The sequence below is a fragment of the Sorex araneus genome, chromosome 2 (genome assembly GCF_027595985.1).
Source record: "Sorex araneus isolate mSorAra2 chromosome 2, mSorAra2.pri, whole genome shotgun sequence".
Classification (NCBI taxonomy): domain Eukaryota; kingdom Metazoa; phylum Chordata; class Mammalia; order Eulipotyphla; family Soricidae; genus Sorex; species Sorex araneus.
Genome location: NC_073303.1, coordinates 235,587,312 through 235,608,377, shown reverse-complemented (window position 1 = coordinate 235,608,377; position 21,066 = coordinate 235,587,312). Strand labels below are relative to the sequence as shown.

The 21,066-nt window shown below is 48.1% G+C and overlaps 2 protein-coding genes across 2 annotated transcripts; both read right to left on the bottom strand.

Annotated features, from left to right (window-relative positions):
• Positions 1–5,296: 5,296 nt before the first annotated feature.
• LOC101543782 (olfactory receptor 7D4-like) lies at positions 5,297–6,307 on the bottom strand. Its single transcript, XM_004619525.2, has one exon. It carries the CDS (start codon positions 6,305–6,307, stop codon positions 5,297–5,299), a length of 1,011 nt encoding a protein of 336 aa, XP_004619582.2.
• A 13,345-nt stretch (positions 6,308–19,652) lies between these two features.
• LOC101544040 (olfactory receptor 7E24-like) lies at positions 19,653–20,624 on the bottom strand. The gene has a single exon (XM_004619526.3). It carries the CDS (start codon positions 20,580–20,582, stop codon positions 19,653–19,655), a length of 930 nt encoding a protein of 309 aa, XP_004619583.2. The 5' UTR covers positions 20,583–20,624.
• Between the last annotated feature and the right edge of the window lie 442 nt (positions 20,625–21,066).

Below are 21,066 nucleotides of genomic sequence, written 5' to 3'. Positions count from 1 at the left end.
CACAGATGAGTGCAATCTTTCTATGTCTGTCTCTCTCTTTCTGACTCATTTCACTTACCATGATACTTTCCATGTTGATCCACTTATATGTAAACTTCATGACCTCATTTTTTCTAACAGCTGCATAGTATTCCATTGTATAGATGTACCAAAGTTTCTTCAACCAGTCATCTGTTCTAGGGCACTCGGTTTTTTTCCAGATTCTGGCTATTGTAAACAGTGCCTCGATGAACATATAAGTGCAGATGTCACTTCGACTATACCTTTTTGCTCCTCTGGGATATATTCCCAGGAGGTTGACTCCGTGGCTTGGAGGCTGATCTCTCATTCTGGGCAACTCAGAGAAGGGAGCACCAAGTAAAATGTGGTCGGAGGTCATTCGAGGGAGGAGTGACGCGTGCCGAATGTAGACTAGAGACTGAACACAATGGCCGCTCAACACTCTTATTGCAAACCACAACACCTAATCAGAGAGAGAGAGAACTAAAGGTAATACCCTGCCATAGTGGCAGTTTGGGGTGGGGGGAGATGGGACTGGGGAGGGTGGGAGGTACCCTGGGTTTACTGGTGGTGGGGAATGGGCACTGGTGAAGGGATGGGTTATCGAACTCTGTATGGGGGAAACATGAGCACAAAAATGTATAAATCTGTAACTGTACCCTCACGTTGATACACTAATTAAAAATAAACTATTAAATTTTTTTTTAAAAAGTCTGCATTGCACAATAGTTAAAAATCTCTTTATGACATATTAAACTATAAGTGCATAACTTATAAACCTTACATATTAAAATATCAGTTTATAAACTTACGCTTTATTCACATAAATGGGCAGCAAACTGTTGTCAAGAAGATTGACTACAGAAGTAGGATCTCTGCTTTCCTTCCATATTTACCTACTTGATTATTAAAATGTTCTAAAGATTGTAGAAGTTATTAATTTACTGATTTTTAAAAATTGTTATTGATGCCCAAATTTAGAGCTAGAGTATGGGGAATACTGTCTGCCATGGAGGCAGAAAGAGAGTGGGAATGGTGGAGTATACCGGGGGTATTGGTGGTGGGGAATGTGCACTGGTGGAGGGATGGGTGTTTGATTATTGTGTGATTGTAACCCAAACATGAAAGCTTGTAACTATCTCATGGTGATTCAATAAAATGAAATATATATATATATAAAGAAGTTGCTGGGCAGACCCTGACCTTTGGGGTTCAGGGGATCTGGGGTTAAGGCCAACAAGGGACCTGCCTATATGCTCCTAGGAGTGGCGACTCGCAGAGACAGATGCCACCCTGGACACCGACTCTCAGTCTGGACCCAAATTCTGGCTTCTCCTCACAGCTCTTCTGCTGATGTTTGTTTTCTCTCTCCCCGGAACCCATGCTTTCCTGCTACAAGTGGGATCTTTTTTTTATTTTGGGGCACACCTGCCAATGCACAGGGGTTACTCCCTGGTGGTGCTCAGGGGACCATATGGGATGCTGGGGATAGAACCTGGGTCAAACGTGTGCAAGGCAAACACTCTACCCCATATATTGTCACTCCTACTACTCCATCCCCATCTTTTCTTCTTACCATTGCTTGTCTGATTGAGGAGAGGTTGGGGAACAAGACCTAAAGACCCTTAGGAAGTGGAAAACAGGGGGAGAATTTCAAACCTCCTTTGTGTTCTCCTGGCACAGTTCTATGCCAGGATTGTGGTCCCTTGTGGCCCCCTGCACCTCTCTGCTTTCTGAAAAGCCAAGGTAAAAAGAAGCCCAGAGCCGACTGGAAGTCCAGACCAATCCTTACTGGTCCCCAAACAGCAGTGGGAGGACCTCTGAGCAATGAGTGGGTGTGTTCTGTAGAACACCCCAATCCAAGTCCCGAAATAAAAACAAGGCAGTGGCAGGATGTGGCCAAGTCAATGCCAGTGTGCACCCCTGAGTTGGGTCTTATTGCAGGAGATCTGGTGTGGGCACTGGGATGGGTTGCAGATTCATCAGGGGAACTTCTCAGTGTCCTGTGGTCCAGAGACACAGTCCTGGCACAGGGAAGATTTGACTTCTCCCCCAAGCTCTCCCCCTCCTATAACTATGTCATTGTGTAGATTTATCTGCCGAGGGCAGTTCTTTCTCCCAAGCAACAAGGCAGGGAAAAAGAAAAATCGGTCAGAGATTTCAAATCTTATCTTCCCCCAAGCCAGATGGAGAGATTCCCTTAGGATCATCAGACAAGCACAATCAGAAATAGAGATAAAATGGGGCTCAGAGGGTCTTTGTGGATTGGGGATATTCTTATTGATTAATAGGGGGGTGAGAGAGATAGTACAGAGGGGAGGGCACTTGCTTTGTTCAATATTCGGCACCCCATAGGGTCCCCTGAGCCCTGCTAGGAGGGAATCCCTGAGTCCAGAGCCATGAGTAAGCCCTGGGCACGTACATTTTTGGCACCCCCCCGGTTTTTATTCTAAAGCTAATATCAGAAGTAACATGGGAAACTTGGCACCCATCAAAAGGGGATATTTTTTTTAGAAAATAATAAATCTTTTACATGCCCCCAACTAGAGAATGGCTTCATGGGGCATCCACTGAAACCTTAAGCTTTTGTCTTGCTTGCATGAACAGCCTTAAGTCTTTGGGTCATAGCAGAAAGGAATTTAACTACTCAGTGGCCTACTCTTCTCACGAGGCCCAGACACACCCCATGCAGGGGGCCATTCCCTCAGGGCCACGTTTGCAATTCTGTCGAGTCTCAGTGGCAGAAACGGACGTGAAGCTTCTAGGCAATTCTCTCCCTGCTGCCATTCCACTCACCTTCCTGGCTGAGTTCAGAGAAATGAGACACCCTGCGCCTCCCACAGACATTCCCTGTGAGGATTCTTCTACTTCCAATAAAATGCGTGTTGTGTTTTGCCACTGACTCTGGGTTGATTTTATTCCTGTCCATATTCATAAAGCTCTTAGTAGAGTTGGGGCATTCAGTGTTTTTTCTCTGAACCCATCACTGACGTTCAAACCAACACTCAAGACTCCTTCCCTTGACCCCACCCTCTTTAGACTAATTTATTCAATTGACTTTTTTGTTACTTTTTTTTTTTTTGCTTTTTGGGTTACACCCGGCGATGCAGAGGGGTCACTCCTGGATTTGCACTCAGGAATTACTCCTGGCTGTGCTCGGTGAACCATATGTGAAGCTGGGAATCGAACCTGGGTCAGCCGCATGAGAAACAAATGCCCTACCCACTGTGCTATCTCTACAGCACCTATTCTTACTCTTAAAAAATTTCGATATATTAAATAAATTAAAGCATGGTGATTTACAAAGCTATTCATAGTTGAGTTTGAGACATACAATATTACACACTGATCCCTCCACCAGCGTTAACTTCCCTTCACCCACGGTGCCAGTTTCTCTCACCTCTGTGCCTCCCCAATGCCCTCTTGACAGACACCCTTGTAAGTGGTATTAAGGAATGATAGAACCAAATACCCAAACCACAGGTTCAGCAACCTGATGCCAACAGACCAAAATTTAACAGGTAAAATTAGCGAATTGATTTAATTTGTTCCTTATTGTTTGGGTCACATGTATACCGTAGTGTTGATTCTTAAGGACTTTTTGTTTTTTGTTTTGTTTTGGAGACATATACGGCTCATAGCTGACATTGGCTCTATGGTCACGGATCACCCAGGTGTGGGGATGGAACCCGGGCCAACCAGTGCCCTTCATGCTGTCCTGTTGCTCTGCCTGCTGATTGTTAGGGCTTGGATGTACATAGTCACTCAACCTTAGGCTACAACACAATTGGGATGATTTTTTATGACAGTAACTGAAGTAATATCTGCTACAGGCATTATAAAAAAAGAAGGAAGAAGGAAGAAAGGGTAAAGGACAGACCACAAAGAAGAAAGCATAATTCTTTAGGGATTTTATTAGTACCATTGATGATCAAAACAAGACAATTTGCAAGTCCACATTTCTACTTTGAAGTTGAAAACTATAGTGGGTGGAGAAATAGTTTGCCCTGCACACGGCCAATCCGACTCAAACCCCAGCATGCTGTCTGGTCTCTGGAGCCCACCTGGAGTGATCCCTGACTGCAGAACCAGGAGTAAGTCCTGAGCGCCGCCAGGTGTGGCTCAAAAACCAAACCATAATAATAATAATGATAATAATAATAATAAAATTATCATAATACTAGGGACCAGAGTGATAGTATAGCTGGTAGGACATTTGCCTTGCATGCAGCTGACCTGGGTTCAATCCAGAGCATCCCATATGTTTCTTCGAGCACTACCTGAGCACAGAGCCAAGAGTAACCTCTGAGCATCACCAGGCATGATGCAAAGAGCCAAAAAAGAAACAAAGATAAAATTCTACAACATATCAGTTATGAAAAAGCAGGACAGAAGATGCCAGAAAGATAGTACCGCAGGTAAGGCAATTGCCTTTCATATGGTCAAACAGGTTGGATTGTGGAAAATCATATGGATGCCCAAGCACCCTCGAGGAGTGATTCTTGAGTGAAGAGTTAGGAGTAAGCCTTGAACATTGCTGGGTGTGGCCAAAAAAATGAAAAAAAAAAAGAAAGAAAGAAGGGCTGAAGCATTGCGGGGGTAATTGTGGCTAAAGAGGGGGGCTCTTCACATGAGGAGAGGGGCATCTAAGAGGAAATATTGCAAAAGCATGTCTGGAAGAAAAGTGAATTTATCTACCAACACAGCACACTGTGACTGGATCAGAAGTCCCTTGGTGATGAGACGTGGGTGACTGATACAGCCCACCTCATCCCATTTCTCCGGGAATCACCAGAAGAATTCAACTTCGTGGGGGTGCATGAACATTTGGGCGGAATTGGGGCAAACGCTAGCATGGCTGGAGACAAAGCCTTCAGCTTCAGCCCCGGGAATGTCACAAGCCACATAGACCAAAGATATGAGTTTAGAAGCTCCTGAGAGAGAAGAAAAGGGAAGAAATAAAGTTGCAAAGGGAGTTCCTGAAAATTCCAACTGTCACTGTCACTGTCATCCCGTTGCTCATCGATTTGTTTGAGCAGGCACCAGGAACATCTCTCATCCAGAGACTTATTGTTACTGGTTTTTGGCATATCCAATACGCACAGGCAGCTTGCCAGGCTCTGCCGCTCAGGCTTGATACTCTCGATAGCTTGCCGGGCTCTCCGAGAGGGCCGGAGGAATCGAACTCAGGTCGGCCATGTGAAAGGCGAACGCCCAACTGCTGGGGAATAAAAACAAATACCAACGTACCATAAGCACAGGAGAAACCGAGCCTATCTCTGAGGGAGAAAATGACTCAGGGCCTTTCATCTCTCATTGAACCAGCCTTGGGGACCAAAGTGTCCCCCAGTGATGCACTCGGGGCCCATCCCTGACAAGAGATGGCTCTAATGAGGAGACTGCCCAGCGCCCGTTTTACATCCCTGTTCCTCAGACTGTAGATGAAGGGGTTCAGCATGGGGGTGACCACCGTGTACATCACCGAGGCCACGGAGCTCTTCTCAGACACGTGAATGGCCGCAGAACTCAGGTAGACGCCCAGGCCGGTGCCGTAGAACAAGGAGACCACAGAGAGGTGAGAGCCACAGGTGGAGAAGGCCTTGGACTTGCCCTTCCCGGAGGACATGCGCATCAGGGACGAGACAATCTTTGAGTATGAGTAGAGGATGCCCCCGAGGGGAACTATAATCAGCAAGGTCGCAGATAGATACAAGCAAATGTAATTGATCAGGATGTCCGAGCAGGCGACTTTGAGCACCTGGGCCAGTTCGCAGAAGAAATGGGGGATCTCGGTGCCCACACAGAAGGTCAGTCTCGCCACCAGGAGGATGTGCCACAGGGCCACCCAGATGATGACCTGCCAGCACGCAAGCAGCAGATAGCCACAGACTCGGGGGTTCATGATGACCATGTAGTGCAGGGGGTGGCAGATGGCCACGTAGCGGTCATAGGCCATGACGGTCAGGAGGAAATTGTCCATGCCAACGAATACCATGAAGAAGTAGATCTGCGTGAGGCAGCCCGCGTAGGAGATGGCTTGGCTCTGCGTCTGGATGCTCACCAGCATCCTGGGGATGGTGGTGGTGGTGAAGCACATGTCCACCAGGGACAGGTTGGAGAGGAAGAAGTACATGGGTGTGTGCAGACGGGGGTCAGAGATGCTGGCCAGGATGATGAGCAGGTTCCCCAGCACCGTGACCAGGTACATGGACAGGAAGACGCCGAAGAGGATGGGCTGCAGGTCCGGATCCTCGGAGAGTCCCAGGAGGAGGAACTGTGATGCTTCTGTCTGGTTGGCTGCTTCCATGGAGCCTGTGGATCTGCAAGGAAGTTGGGGTTGGGGCCGGAGTGATGCTACAGTGGGGAGGGCGCTTGCCTTGCACACAGCTGACCACCTTTCGATCCCTGGAACTCCAGAGGGTTCCTTGAGCCCCACCAGGAAGGATCACTGAGCACAGCCTGATATGTCCCTAAGCTTCTAAGCAGATATAAGGGAGCAATGACATCATCAATGCATACTGTCTCAAACAGTTGTTCCCTAAAAGGCAATTGGAATTATTGCTATGCTGACCAATAAAAAGCAAATAATAATAAGAATACGGCTCTTAATATAGTCCTTGTCATCCGTCCATGCAGAATTCTTTCCCTCTACCTGTGCTGTGATGAACGGGCCAACATTTGTCAATGACCAACAGATGGATCAGGACACAGTTGATAAGACACCTTACCCTGCTGGAGTCTCCACATGGTATTTCTCAGTGAGCACAGCTGGGAGTCAGGTCCAGCTCAACTGACATCCACTTGTTTGCTGGCAACATGGCAGCGTCCAGAGCTGTCCGGAAGCCTCGCTTTATCTCCACCTGCTGAACACAAATAACATGAACCTATGACTGACATCAAATACTGACCAAGAACCCATCTGCACAGTGCCAACCAACGCCCGCTGCAAGGAGCGTGGACTAAGGATGTCCAGACCCTGTGCTAAAATACAGAGATGTCACAACTGGTGGTGGGTTTCAACAGAAGAGGAGAGCAAGTTACTTGTCTTATTCAGTGGTCGCTGAATCAGGAACAAAGTATGGGTAGATCAGGAGTATTTTACCCTAACAGGGACGTCCTGGGGCTAATTCTCAAAGCTCCCAATTAAAGGTTCCTGGGCTGACTCCAGGCTCTGCAGTCAGGAATTACTCCTGGTGATGCTCAGGGGACCCTATGGGTTGCCGGGGATTGAACCCTTGGGAGCTAAGCTGGAGCCCCACATGCTCTGTCTCCCTCATCAGGGCCTCCTTGTCTTGTTCTACCCTCGGTCTCTGTGTTTAGGAGGCTTCTCTTATTTTCATTAACAGCACATGGGATGATGTTGGGGTGGCAGGAGGGATACTGGGAACATTGGTGGTGGAAAATGTGCATTGGCGAGGGATGGGTACTTGATCATTTTATGTCACTGTCACTGTCACTGTCATCCCATTGCTCATGGATTTGCTCGAGTAGGCACCAGTAACGTCTCCACTGTGAGACTTGTTGTTACTCTTTTTGGCATCTCGAATATATCACGGGTAGCTTGCCTGGCTCTGCTCTGGGGGTGGGATACTTTTGGTAGCTTTCCGAGCTCTCCGAGATGGATGGAGGAATCAAACCCAGGTCGGCCACGTGCAAGTCAAACGCCCTACCTGCTGTGCTATCACTCCAACCTGATCATTTTATTACTGAAATTTAGTCATGAAAGCTTGTAAGTCTGTGTCTGCACATCATGGTGATTCATTAATTAAAAAAATTATATAAAAAAAGAAGTTGCTGGGCAGACCCTGACCTTTGGGGTACAGTGGATCTGGGGTGAAGGCCAACAAGGGACCTGCCGAATATGCTCCTAGGAGTGGTGACTCGCAGAGGCAGATGCCACCCTGGACACCAACTCTCGGTCTGGACCCCAATTCTCGCTTCTCCTCACAGCTCTTCTGCTGATGTTTGTTTTCTCTCTCTCCGGAACCTCAGGCTCTCCTGGCACAAGTGGGCTCTTTTAGCAGGTCTCCACAGAACCTGGGGGAGGGTGGCAGGTTTCCACAGAACCTGGGGGGGTGGCAGGTCCTTTCTCCCATGGGACTGTCCCCAGCACAAGGAGAGAATCTCTCAATATCACAGCTGATCTGAGTGAGGCACTGGCAGTTCAGATTTTAAACATTTATTCATGAATTTATTTATTGCTCTTTGTTTGGCTACCCCTGGTGGTGCTCAGGGTTGACTCCTGGCTCTGTGCTCAGGGATCACCCTTGGCCGGGCTCCGGGGACCACTACGTGGTGCTGAGGATCGGACCCATGTTGACAACGTGCAAGGCCAGCGCCCTCCCTGCTGTTCTATCTCTCCCATTCTAATTTTTTAACGTTTCCGTGACCCTGGGGGGCTGCCATGCCAGTGTATCCTTCTTCCTCCACCCAGGCTCACCGCTCCGCGGTGCCAGCTCGCTACATCTGGCCTCTAAGACAGCTCTCCATCCCTTGGAGATGAAGCGATGCTTTGTGCCCGGTCTTTTGTAAGTTCTTGTACCCACGGGATGGCTTTAATCCAGCTGCCCGTAGGCGGGTTTGGGCGGGGTGGGCGGTGATGGTGGTGGGGGACCAGACTGTGCATCATCAGGGCACGTCGCAGTGGCTGCAGCTCAGTGCTGTCCTCTAGTGGCCCGATGCAGAACAGCCCCTTTGTAATGGCACAGATCCTAGAATCCATAATACAGAGATGGAAAAAGTCGTGTCTAGGGTGTTGGGGTCCCGCAGGGAAAGGTCGTGGCAAGTTTCTCCAAGAGTGACCAAAGTCCATTTTTCTTTTTTACTTTCTTTCCCCTAAGAGCATCAGTTAACTTTCCAATACTGGACTCATTAATCTTCCTGACAGTTTAAATTTTATTTTTTGTTTTTTTTTAGAGCCACACCCTGACTCTACTCAGGGCTGACTCCTGTCTCTGGGCTCAGGGATCACTTCTGGCAGGACTTGGGGGACCCTCTGGGGTTCCAGGGATTGAAATAGGCACACCCCAAATGAGAGAGAGAGAGAAAGAAAAAGAGAGAGAACACTCTTACAAATGGGTAATTGAGAGCCAGTGTTATGTCTAGTAATTATACCAATAAACTAATAAAAGCAAGTAAGTTGAATGGGGGTGTTATTTAAACAAGGAAAGCCTTCTAAATTGGGGAAATAAAAAGTTTATCTTAGAGAGAAGTGTTTACTGAGAAAACAGAGAATGTCCGATATCTATTTGCAGGGTGAGCAAAACACCATGGTAGGTGTCAATGTAAGAAAGACTGTATGAAGGGCTGGAGCGATAGTCCAGTGGGGAGGGTGTTTGCCTTGCATGAAGCTCACCTGTGTTTGATCTCTGCCATCCTATAGGGTCCACCAGGATTAATTCCTGAGTGCAAACCAGGAGTAACTCCTGAGCATCGCTGGGTGTGGACCCCCTCACCTCATCCACTAAACAACAACAAAAAGAAAAGAAAAGAAAGAAAGTAAGGAAGAAAGAAAGAAAGAAAGAAAGAAAGAAAGAAAGAAAGAAAGAAAGAAAGAAAGAAAGGAAGAAAGGAAGAAAGAAGAAAGCAGGACAATTTAGAAAGAGTCTGGAATGAATGTTGGGGTATTTGAACTCAGACCTCCGAAGCAAAGGGGACTCTCCATGGGAAGGCTATGACTTCGAATAAATATTTGATTCTCCCTTTTCTCATTTCTCTCATTAGAAAGTCCCCTCGGACTGGGCTAACAAGAAATGATGCTTCTAGCTAACCCTCCTGTGAATTGATCCCTCAAGACCACCAAGGTATCATAAGGAGTCAGTCAGTCCCACCCCTGGACTCGCATTCACCCCCCACCCTCTCCTTCCTCCCCGTCCTGAGCATGGTCTCAGCTCTCCTCCCTCACCCGGGCACAGAGCCCAGCTCGGAGCATGAGCCCACAGAGACACAGAGACCAGTGAGTGCTGGGGGGTGCTGGGTACGGGAGGCTGGGCCTGACTCTTGTCCCCTCACCCAGACAAGTGGGACCTGGAGAGAGATCATCCCCAAACATTCCCAAATGTTCACGGAGTGGTGATGACATTATTGCAATATGGAGGATAGCAAAAATATCACAAATGAGGACATCCAGAGGGCCTTCTGGAACCTTCTCACTAGGGCATCCTAGTCTCAATATCTCAGTGTCTGTGCTGTTTTTAATGATCATATTAGAAATTATTGCAAAGCCAGCACCTGCAAGTGGCCACCACGCTTTGCTTCTTGTAAAAAATGTTGTTCTTCCTCTGTTGAAGTGTTGCCCATTTTAGATAGTCTTTCATAAGGGTAGGGAACTGAATGATAGACATGTTTCAAACATGCCACAAAATTCAGCTTTCCCACATCTAAGTCACTGTGGGCAGGGGGTAGGCGACCATGTTCATGGTCGCGTCTGTTTGCACAAGGTGCTGACTTTGAATCCGATGAAAGCTCAGGGAGCGGCTGCAGGTTCTTACTGTGCTTTGGCTTTGGCTTCATCTAGAAGCTTCTGGGATCAATTCCAAGGCTGTCCTAGCCTTCTGGGTTCCTAGGGGGTACGATAAACTGAGGCAGACTGTCTCTCTAACATCGCTCTCCAGCCCTCTTTAAGTATGTCTCAAGGAAGAAGAGAGAGTGACTCGCGAAGCAACTGCCACAGCTATTCTAGATCTACCGTGCCCATGTTTAACTCTAGCAACCTATGTCCTCCTGTAATGAGCAGAGACATGTAATTTCGACAGGAGTGGTCAGCTGACTCTCTGTGGTCTCTGTGGAATCACTGTGGAATCACAACCTCTCTGTGGACAGCGACCTCTTCACCCCAGATGGCTCTGCGGAGTCAGTAACTTCAGGCCTCACCACCGTCCCAAAGGAGGTTGCAGGCATTGGCAGTTAGCCTCAAACTTCTTCTTCTTCTTCTTCTTTTCTTTTTTGGGTCACACCTGGCGATGCACAGGGGTTATTCCTGGCTCTGCACTCAGTAATTATCCCTGACAGTGCTCAGGGGACCATATGGGATGCTGGGAATCGAACCCGGGTCGGTTGCGTGCAAGGCAAATGCCCTACCTGCTGTGCTATTGCTCCAGCCCCAGCCTCAAACTTCTTGACATAGATCGTTTCAGTTCTTTGCAAAGTGACAGAGAAACAGCAGCTTTTAAGATAAAGGAGCTTCTGAGGAGCCGTGGGAAAGTACAAAACCAACCTTTGCCACCGTGCTCCTCGGAGAGTCTTCAGTTCAGGGTCGGGGAACAGAGGAAGCTGATTCAGGATGAGAACCAGCTTTATTTATTTATTTTTTAATTTTATTTTTTATTGAATCACTGAGATAAGTTTTCATATTTGATCCACCACCAAACCCCCGCATACCCCCCATCCCACTCCCCCTCTGCCTGTGTGGCAGACATTTTTCACTTTACTCTTTCCTTACTTTGATTACATTCAATTTTCAACAGGGATCTCACTATCATTATTTGGAGGTTTTTCTCCAGCAGGCAGACATGTTGGATGGCAATAAAAGATTGTATGTTTTCATTTTTTAGAAAAGGTTCGGAGCTGTCCCAGTCCCACATCCCGGAGCTGTGTTAGTTGCTGCTCATTGTCGCCGGGGCTCCATCTGGAGAAGGTGTACCGGCTGTACCTCCTCCGTCTGGATCCCCGGTGTTGCTGGCCCGGTCTCAGGTCTGGAGCATTCTCCGGCCGCGTTGCTCACCAGAATGCCTGGCTTCTTCTCTCGAGAAGCAGCTTTATGTCTCAGAGATCTGCTCTGTTAGCTGATGGCAGGTGTCTCCAGAGATGGCTTTTTCTCTCTGTGGTAAAGGGGTCAAGCCGAGGCCTCACCTAGGCAGAGAGTGAGCTAAGCCACATGCTGGCCCCCAAATGGGGACAAAGCCAGTAGAAAGGATGTATTTTAAACGGGCAAAAGCACCTACTTAAACTAATCTTTAGACATAGAGAATATTGTAGTGATCACTGGAGGGGTCAGTGGAAATAAAGGTCTATTTTCATTGGCGGGGCGGCAGGGGAACTTTGATTATAGACACAGCAAGTTCTGTGCCCCTAGAAAGGTGTTCATGCAAACCTCTAACATGATAGAATATTTCAACATAACGATCATCATCACTGTATCACTGTTATCCCATTGTTCATTGATTTGATCGAGCAGGCACCAGTAACATCTCCATTGTGAGACTTGTTTTTACTGTTTCTGGCATATCGTATACGCCACGGATAGCTTGCCAGGCTCTCCAAGAGGGGCAGAGAAATTGAGCCTGTGCCGTCTGTGTGCAAGGCAAATGCCCTACCTGCTGTGCTATCGCCCCAGCCCAATATAATGATAAATCAATAAAAATTCTATTTTATGATTTCTTTTCTTCTTCTTCTTTTGCTTTTTGGGTCACACCCGGTGATGCACAGGGGTTACTCCTGTCTCTGCATTCAGAAATTCCTGGCAGTGCTCAGGGGACCATATGGGATGCTGGGAATCAAACCTGGGTCGGCTGCATGCAAGGCAAATGCCCTACCCATGGTGCTATCACTCCAGCCCCTCTATTTTATGATTTCTAAGTCATTTCTATCAACGTTGTTAGGTCTGTGGGCAGAGGAAGCAAGTTCTTGCAAAACAGAAGAATTTATCTTTTAAAACTATGGTATGTCTACACAGTGGAATACTACGCAGCCACCACAAGAAATGGAATCATGAAATTCACTTATAAATGGATGGGTATGGAAAGTATCATGCTGAGTGAAATGAGTCAGAGGGACAGACATAGAATGATTACACTCATTAATGGGATATAAAAAACATAGTATGAGACTATGTTTTTAAACTTAACGACAGTAAAAACAAGGGCCATGAGGACGAGTCCAGGATTGGAAACTTGCCATAAGTGCAAGGGGTGGGCTGGGATGGGTGGTGGTGGTAAGGAGAGTGCAATTAGGACAGAGAAGGGAACACTATGACAAGTATAGTTGGAAACGGTTACTTGGGATAAGAACTGAGTGCTACAAGTAGGCAAAGGGACATACATGATAACCTTTCAAACCCTGTACTGCAAACCATGACGACCCAAAGGAAAAGACAGAATGAGAGAAAGAAGAAAAGTGTCAGCCAAGAGGCAGGCTGGGGGTGTGTATGTGGGGTGGGGGTGGCAGGAGGGAAACTGGGGACATTGGTGGTGGGTTATGTACACAGGGGAAGGGAAGGGGGTTGGAATCTGTATGACTAAACCCAATCATGAACAACTCTGTAACTGTGTATCTCATGGTAATTCAATTAAAAAAGAATATATATTTAAAATAGTACATGGGAGCCACAGCAATAGTATAGCGATTAAGGCGCTTGTCTTGTACATGGCTGATGTGGGTTCAATCCCCAGCATCCCATAGGATGCCCCGAGCACCGCCAGGAATGAATCCTGAGCTCAGAGCCAGGAGTAACCCCTAAGCACTGCCCCATGTGGCCTCCAACCTAAACTAAACTAATGCACAGTGTGAATGCGTGCTTGTGCCAGAACTGACTATGGAACTATTAAGAGACATGGTGCAGAAGCGGAAGAGATTGGCTGCTGTGAGCCACGGAGAAATCTCAAATCCCCGAGGATGCAATCCTGGGACGGCGTTTGATCATTCAGTTTAACAAACGCATCGTGGCAGTTGCCAAGAATGATTAGGCGTGCAGAAGGCGGCCCTTAATGGCTTATTAGCCGCCACAGCAGTCCAGTCGAGAGGCTCCAGTGGGCCCGTCGGAGCTGGCGGGCTCCCGCTCCCTCGATGCGCGTCCTGTGAGTCCGGAGAGACCACCCACGCCTGCACGGCCAAGCTGCTGGTGCCCCGCCCCCCTGCTCAGCTCCTTTCCTTGGCCCAGGCTCCTTACTGGCTCTCCTCCAGCCTCCAAGGGAGAAGGGAGTAACCCGGCTCCTTGGCTGCTCTTCTGGAACCCCGGGGATCTGCGCTTTCCCCTTCATTAAACTCCACCCAGCAAGTGCCCGCTAGAGCCCAGGGAACGTTTCTTACTTTGGTCTTTGGTAGACCCAAGTCGGTTTGCCTTGGGGATGGCGATGCTTATTTAAAGTTTCTTTTTTTTTTTTAGTTTATTATTATTTTTTTTTTATTAGTGAATTACTGTGAGGGTACAGTTACAGATTTACACATTTTCGTGCTTGTCTTTCTGTCATATAATGTTCGGGAACCCACCCCTCCACCATTCTCTACCACCGATGAACCCAGTATCCCTCCCATCCTCCAATCCCATCCTTCCCCCCTCCCCTAGCCCGCCTCTGTGGCAGGGCATTCCCTTTTGTTCTCTCTCTCCTTTTGGGTGTTGTGGTTTGCAACAGGGGTATTGAGTGGCCATCGTGTTCAATCTATAGTTTACTTTCAGCATGCATCTCCCTTCCTGAGCGGGTCCTCCAACTGCATTTTACTTGGTGTTCCCTTCTCTATCTGAGCTGCCTTTCCCCCAGCATGTGAGGCCAGCTTCCAAGCAAACATCCTGGTACTTATTTCTACTATTCTTGGGTGTTAATCTCCTATTCTGTTATTTTATAAAGTTTCCAGGACCTTGGACGCTGAATTTGTGGCGTGCCTCGTTACAGACTTGACTCAATTGTCAGCCTAACCTCGAATCAGCGAAGCTTCTGTAGAGTCGGAGAATAGCAGAAGCGGAACTTTCTGGCTGCTGTTTCTGGGGAGATGACTGAGGAGAGGCACATTCTTTCTTCCAATTATTATTATTCTTTCTTTACGTAAAATCATTGGCAGTCAAGAAGCTTGGTCTTCTGAAAAATTATTTTTTTTCTTGAAAAATTATTTTTAAAAATACCTTAAGTCACGGAGTCTTGGTTGGATCATGTGGGTGGGTCTTAGTACAAGTTTCTATGTTGGAGCCCTGGAGTGTTTATTAAAAGTTTTCTTTTGGGGGCTGGAGCTATAGCACAGCGGGTAGGGCATTTGCCTTGCACGTGGCCAACCCAGGTTTGATTTCCAGCATCCCATATGGTCCACCCAGCACCGCTGGGAGTAATTCCTGAGTGCATGAGCCAGGAGTAACCCCTGTGCATCACTGGGTGAGTCCCAAAAAGCCAAAAAAAAAAAAAACCTCTTTTTTCTTTTTTTCTTCCTTTTGGTTTTTGAGAAAATAAAAAAAAATGCCTTTGTATCTGGCCCTAAGCTTAAATGAGAGCAATAATTTTTTTTTTATTTTTGGATCACACCCAGTGATGTTCAGGAATTACTCCTGACGGTGCTTGGAGGACCATATGGGATACCGGGGATCAAATTCAGGTTGGCCGCAAGCAAGGCAAATGCCCTTCCCACTCTACTATTGCTCCGGCCCCAAGAGTAATGATTTAAATCTGAGCCTCAGGGCTAGTAGAGCACAGAGATAGCACAGCAGTTTGCCTTGCATGAGGCCGACCCAGGTTCGATCCCCGGCATCCCCTAGGGTCCCCTGAGCACTGCAGGGAGTAACCACTGAGCATTGCTGGTTGTGGCCCCAGAACCAAAATAAATCAATTAATGTGAGTCCCGGCTGCCCCTGAACAGTCCTTGAAGTGCTTGGTGTACTTCAGGTGGGGCTGACCACTTCCAACTCACGATTTCTCCAAGTCGGTCATTCTTCTGGCTCCTTCCTTGTCGGTCCAGCGGGAAGGAGCCTTTCATTGTGGCCTCTGAGTGCAGACAGGTCCTTGAGGACATACTTTCTCACTGGAGCACTTTCCCTGGTGCTGATTTGATGGCTGGGACTAGGCAGTGCAGGGAAGGAAGGAAGGAGCTCAGTATCCCCTTTTGTGCAGTTATTCTCTGGTGTTTGTAGTTATTCTCTGATGTTTGGAGAAGCCCTGTGCTGCTTCCAAACTTCACCTTGGTGCTCTACTATCTACTATCTCTGAACCATTTCTTTCTTTGTTTTGTTTGTTGTTTTTGAGTCACGCCCAGCAATGTTCCTGAGTTACTCCTGGCTCTGTGCTCAGAGATCATTCCTGGTGGTGCTTGGGGGACCCTATGGGATGCTGGGGATCGAACCGGGTCAACTGTGTGCAAGGAAAATGCCCTCCCCACTGAACTATTGCTCTGACCCACAACTCTCAGAATTTACTTTGTAACCAGGCCTGTTGATGCATGAAATGATTGTTTCCTGGAGGTTTCGTATTGGGTTCATGGGATGATTTGAAAAAAATCTCCTTGTCAGATTCTTACCTCCAATAAATAAGGTGTTTTGTTTTGACGGGGGGAATCTCTGTGATTGCACCCAGCAATTCTTGGCCAACCAGGCAAGACAGTTAAATGCTATGGCCCAGTGCTACTTGCCATGGCTTGGGCATGGGTGGGTGGGCATGTGGTTCCATAAATCTAATGAGGGGTAGGTACATTTAAGATGTGCCCTAAACTCTGTACTCTTTCCCTAGCCCCGAATAAGCCTTAATTAAACTGCAGAGTGAAAATAATAATTGAGATTATGACAATACTTTCATAGTTCTCTTAGAATTTTTTTTGGCTCCATGTTCATGTTCTATACAGGTCATTGAGGTGACACGCTTCCGTCTCCCCCTGCAGAATCAATCTGGTTCTATCCCCATGCCCTCCCACTCTCTACCACAGATCCAGAACCTACAGACACAGCGATCTTCTTTCCCTTCTGAGATTCTATCAGTAAATCAGTGAGTGTAGAAAGTGATAAGATGGAGCATCAACAAGCAACATCAGAATGTGCTTCTACATTCCCATCCAAAGTACAGGGAGAAAAGGCTGGGCTTTGACTCAGTGGTTGAGCACTTGCCAGGCATCTGTGAGCCCTGGGTTAGTCCCCAGATAATGCAATGAAAGAAGAAAACGCAATTTGGAGAGGAGAGGAACAGACACTTTCCTTCTTGAAGATGCACAGATGACCAAGGGGCCTCTCCAAATGTTCATCATTTCTAATCATCAAGAAAATGCAAAGCAAAAGAACAATTAGACATCACCTCCCACCAGTGAGTATTACCTATGTCAAAAAGACCAGAAACAACTTGTATTTCTGGGAATGTGATGACGATAGAATCTTTTTTATTTTACACCACTTTGGTCACACTCATAATGCTCAGGGGTTACTCCTGGCTCTGAACTCAGGAATCACTCTTAACGGTACTCAGGGGACCTTGAGGGATGCTGGGGATCGAACCTGGGTTGGTCATGTGCAAAGCAAACACCTTTTCCTCTGTGCTATGGCTCCAGCTCTGAAGATGGAACCTTCATCCACCAAGAGTGGGAATGCTATCCAGCTTACCATACATGAAAGCAGTAGCAACAGAGACATCTCCAAAAAAATTAAAAATATTAAAATAAAAAATACAATGTCCATAAAACCCAGACATTGAATTGTTGATCTTTGAAGGAACGCTGAAGTTAGGGTATCCTACTCATCCATCTTTGTAAAGTTTAATTAATCTCAGATAATGATTTTAAAAATACCTCTGAGGGGCTGGAGCGATAGCACAGCGGGTAGGGCATTTGCCTTGCACACAGCCAATCCGGGTTTGATTCCCAGTATCCCATATGGTCCCCTGAGCACCGCCAGGAGTAATTCCTGAGTGCAGAGAGAGGAGTGACCCCTGTGCATCGCCAGGTGTGACTCCCCCCCCAAAATACCTCTGAATTATTCATCCAGAGACCTCAGAGCCAGGAAGAGCAGAGAGGGAGGGTAGGGTCAGCTCAGAGAACCAACCACCACCAGGTCATTTCAGGTCATCTGAGTGTCAAGAAAGATGCAGACAGCCTGAGAACAAAAAATTTCACTTTCAGCATCTGCTTACACAAGGTGATCCAAACCGAATCTATTCTGGAATGAAGTCGACTGTCCTCCAGGAAGAGGACTCAGGAGAGAGTGGGGACACTGGATGGATTTGGGGGAAAAATACCAAAGTTTTTCCTCAGCTAAACCAAGGGGTGATGTCCTTGGAGGGGTCCTGGTCGTGGAAGACCATTCAGAGTCAGAGAAGTTTCTTCTGGACGCCCCTCCTGAGGTGCCTTGGGCAAGCCTGTGGTTCTTGGCTGGGGCATTTTGCTGGAAGCTTCTGAGGTGGGCTGGCCTGTGGAGTATGTCCATAGGCAGAGCATCACTGGGTGGTTTTATATACTTGGCAGCACACGTCTTCATAGAGGGGGAGGTCTCCATGATGGGCAGTTTCCAACACTCCCGCCCACCCCTCAGCTTGCTCCAGGTGGAAACCAAAAGCCATGTTGGTGTTTCCCAGAGAGAGCCCCGGGTGTTGGAGAGCTGAGCACTGTTCCTGGTCAGCACTATCTAGAACCTTCCAAAGGCTGCACAGGCAAAGGCTTCACCTCCTGGAACTCCCTGAATGACTGCGGCTCTAACCCACACCGGGATGATTGGGATGTTAGGAAGGCGGATTCATGGAAGTGGCACAGAATAAGTGAACATTTAAATCATTTTTTTTAATATGCCAGAATACATTAGTGTAAAGTAAAGGCCAGGGGGTTGGAGTGATAGTTCAGTGGGGAGGACATTTGCCTTGCACGCAGATGATGGCATCCCCTGGGGTCCCCAAGCACCACCAGGAGTAATTCCTGAGTGCAGAGCCAGGAGTAAGCCCTGAGCATCGCTGGGCATGACTCAAAAAGCAAAAATAAAGCCCAAACATGGGCTGTCATTGGGGATGGAGGGACAGTACAGCAGGGGTGGGGGGCTCTTGCTCTGCACCTGGCTGATCCCTGTCCCCAGTACCTCACAAGCTCCCCTGAGGACTGGCAGGAGTGATCCCTGAGAGCAAAGCCAGGAGTAATCCCTGAGCACCACCGGGGGTGGCCCCCCTAACAAGCACATGTTGAAAACTTATTAAATTTTTTGTGGGGCTGGGCCACTTCTGGCTTTGCTCAGAGGCTATTCCTGGCTCTGTGCTAAACAGAGACCCTTGATAGAGCCAGGAATTGAATCAGCGGTGACAGAAGGCAAGGAAAATGCCTGACATCCTACGTGATCTCTCCTGCCCCTAAGATGATCTTATTATTAATTGCTGGTCTTCAGGTGGGCCAGCCAGAGCCATAGTATAATGGGTAAGGCTTTTGCCTTGCATGTGGCTGACCTGGGTTCAATCCCCGGCATTAATGTGGTCCCCTGAGCACTGGCAGGGGTAACTCCTGAGCATTTCTGGGGGTGACCCCAAAAGCTGAAAATAAATAAAATGGAGGGGGCCCAGATTCAGGTCCTGGTACAGCATGGTCCCCTGAGTGCCATGAGAGAAATCCCTGGGTATCAAGTGTGACCCTCCCCAAACCACACATGTGCAAACAAAATCACTTCAAGATGTACCCAAACAAGCCCTCCTTTCTTTTTTTTTGCTTTTTGGGTCACACCCGGCAATGCACAGGGGTTACTCCTGGCTCTGCACTCAGAATTACTCCTGGTGGTGCTCAGGGGACCATATGGGATGCTGGGAATCGAACCTGGGTCGGCCACATGCAAGGCAAACTCTCTACCCGCTGTGCTATCGCTCCAGCCCCGAAACAAACAAGCCCTCCTGGAGGTGACCCACCAAAAGCAGTGAAGAGCACCACCAGTTTATGTGATCAACTGCGCAGGACAGAAACTTGTGTCTGGGACACCCTGCCTCAGGGCCGAAGGGACAGAAGAGGGAGCTCTGAGATCAAGTCGCCTGTTGGAGGCACCTCTGCAGGGCCTGCTTGATGTCCCTGTTCCTCAAGCTATAAATAAAGGGGTTCAGCATGGGGGTGACCACGGTGTACATCACCGAGGCCACGGCACTCTTTCTGGAAGACCGTGATATGATGGAACTTAGGTATACCCCAAGACCCGTGCCATAGAACAAGGCCACCACGGACAAGTGCGAGCCGCAGGTGGAGAAGGCTTTGCACCTGCCGCCCGTGGAGGAGATTCTCAAGACAGAGGACACGATCCGGGTGTAGGAGTACAGGATGCCCGAGACAGGAATCCCGGCAAAGACGGCAGCCAGAAAATACATGAGCATGCTGTTGGTGGTGGTAGTGCTGCAGGCCAGCTTGAGAAGCTGGGGCAGGTCGCAGAAGAAATGAGGAATTTCCACCGGCGGGCAGAAGGTGAGCTGCGACATCATCAAGCAGTTCACGGCAGAGTTGAGAAGGCCGAGGCAAAAGGACCCCAGCCACAGCTGGCCGCAGAGGCGGGGGTTCATGATGACAGGGTAGTGCAGGGGGTGGCAGATGGCCACGAAGCGGTCATAGGCCATCACCGCTAGGATGACGCTGTCCAAGCAGGCGAACAGATTGAAGAGACACACCTGCGCCAGGCAGCTGGGGTATGGGATGTCTCTGCCATGAGTCTGAAGGTCCAGCACCATCCTGGGCACCGTGGTGGAGCTGTAGCCAATGTCAGTCAGGGACAGGACGGAGAGGAAGAAGTACATGGGTGTGTGCAGGTGGGCGTCGGAGCCCACGGCCAGGACAATGAGCAGGTTCCCCGTGACGGTGACCAGGTACACCGACAGGAACAGCCCGAACAGGAGAGGCTGTTGGTCCGGGTCATCAGAGAGCCCCAAGAAGAGGAATTTCATGGCCCTCGTCAGATTGTGGGGTTCCATGGAGCAGAAACACCTTTCGGAGAAGAAGAGAAAGTGTGGATAGAAAGCAAATGAGCTACAAGAAGTCAGAGGGCTCAAGCAACCACGAACTAATTCCCTGGAAAAAGAAAATCATGAAATTCACTTGCAAATGGATGGGCAGGGAGAGGATCATGCTGAGTGAAATGAGTCAGAAGGAGAGGGACAGATATAGAATGACTGCACTCATCTGTGGGATATAAAAAAAATAAATAGTATGAGACGGATACCCAAGGCCAGGAGGATTGGTCTATGGTTGGAAACCTGCCTCAGGTGCTAGGGGAGAGGGCAGCTGGGATAGAGAAGGGACCACTGTGACAATGATAGTTGGAAATGATCACTCTGGATGAGAACTGTGTGCTGAAAGCAGGTAAAGGAACAAACATGATAACCTCTCAGTATCTGTATTGCAAACCATAATGCCATAGAGAAAGAGAGAGAGAGAGATAGAGAGAGAGGGAGGGAG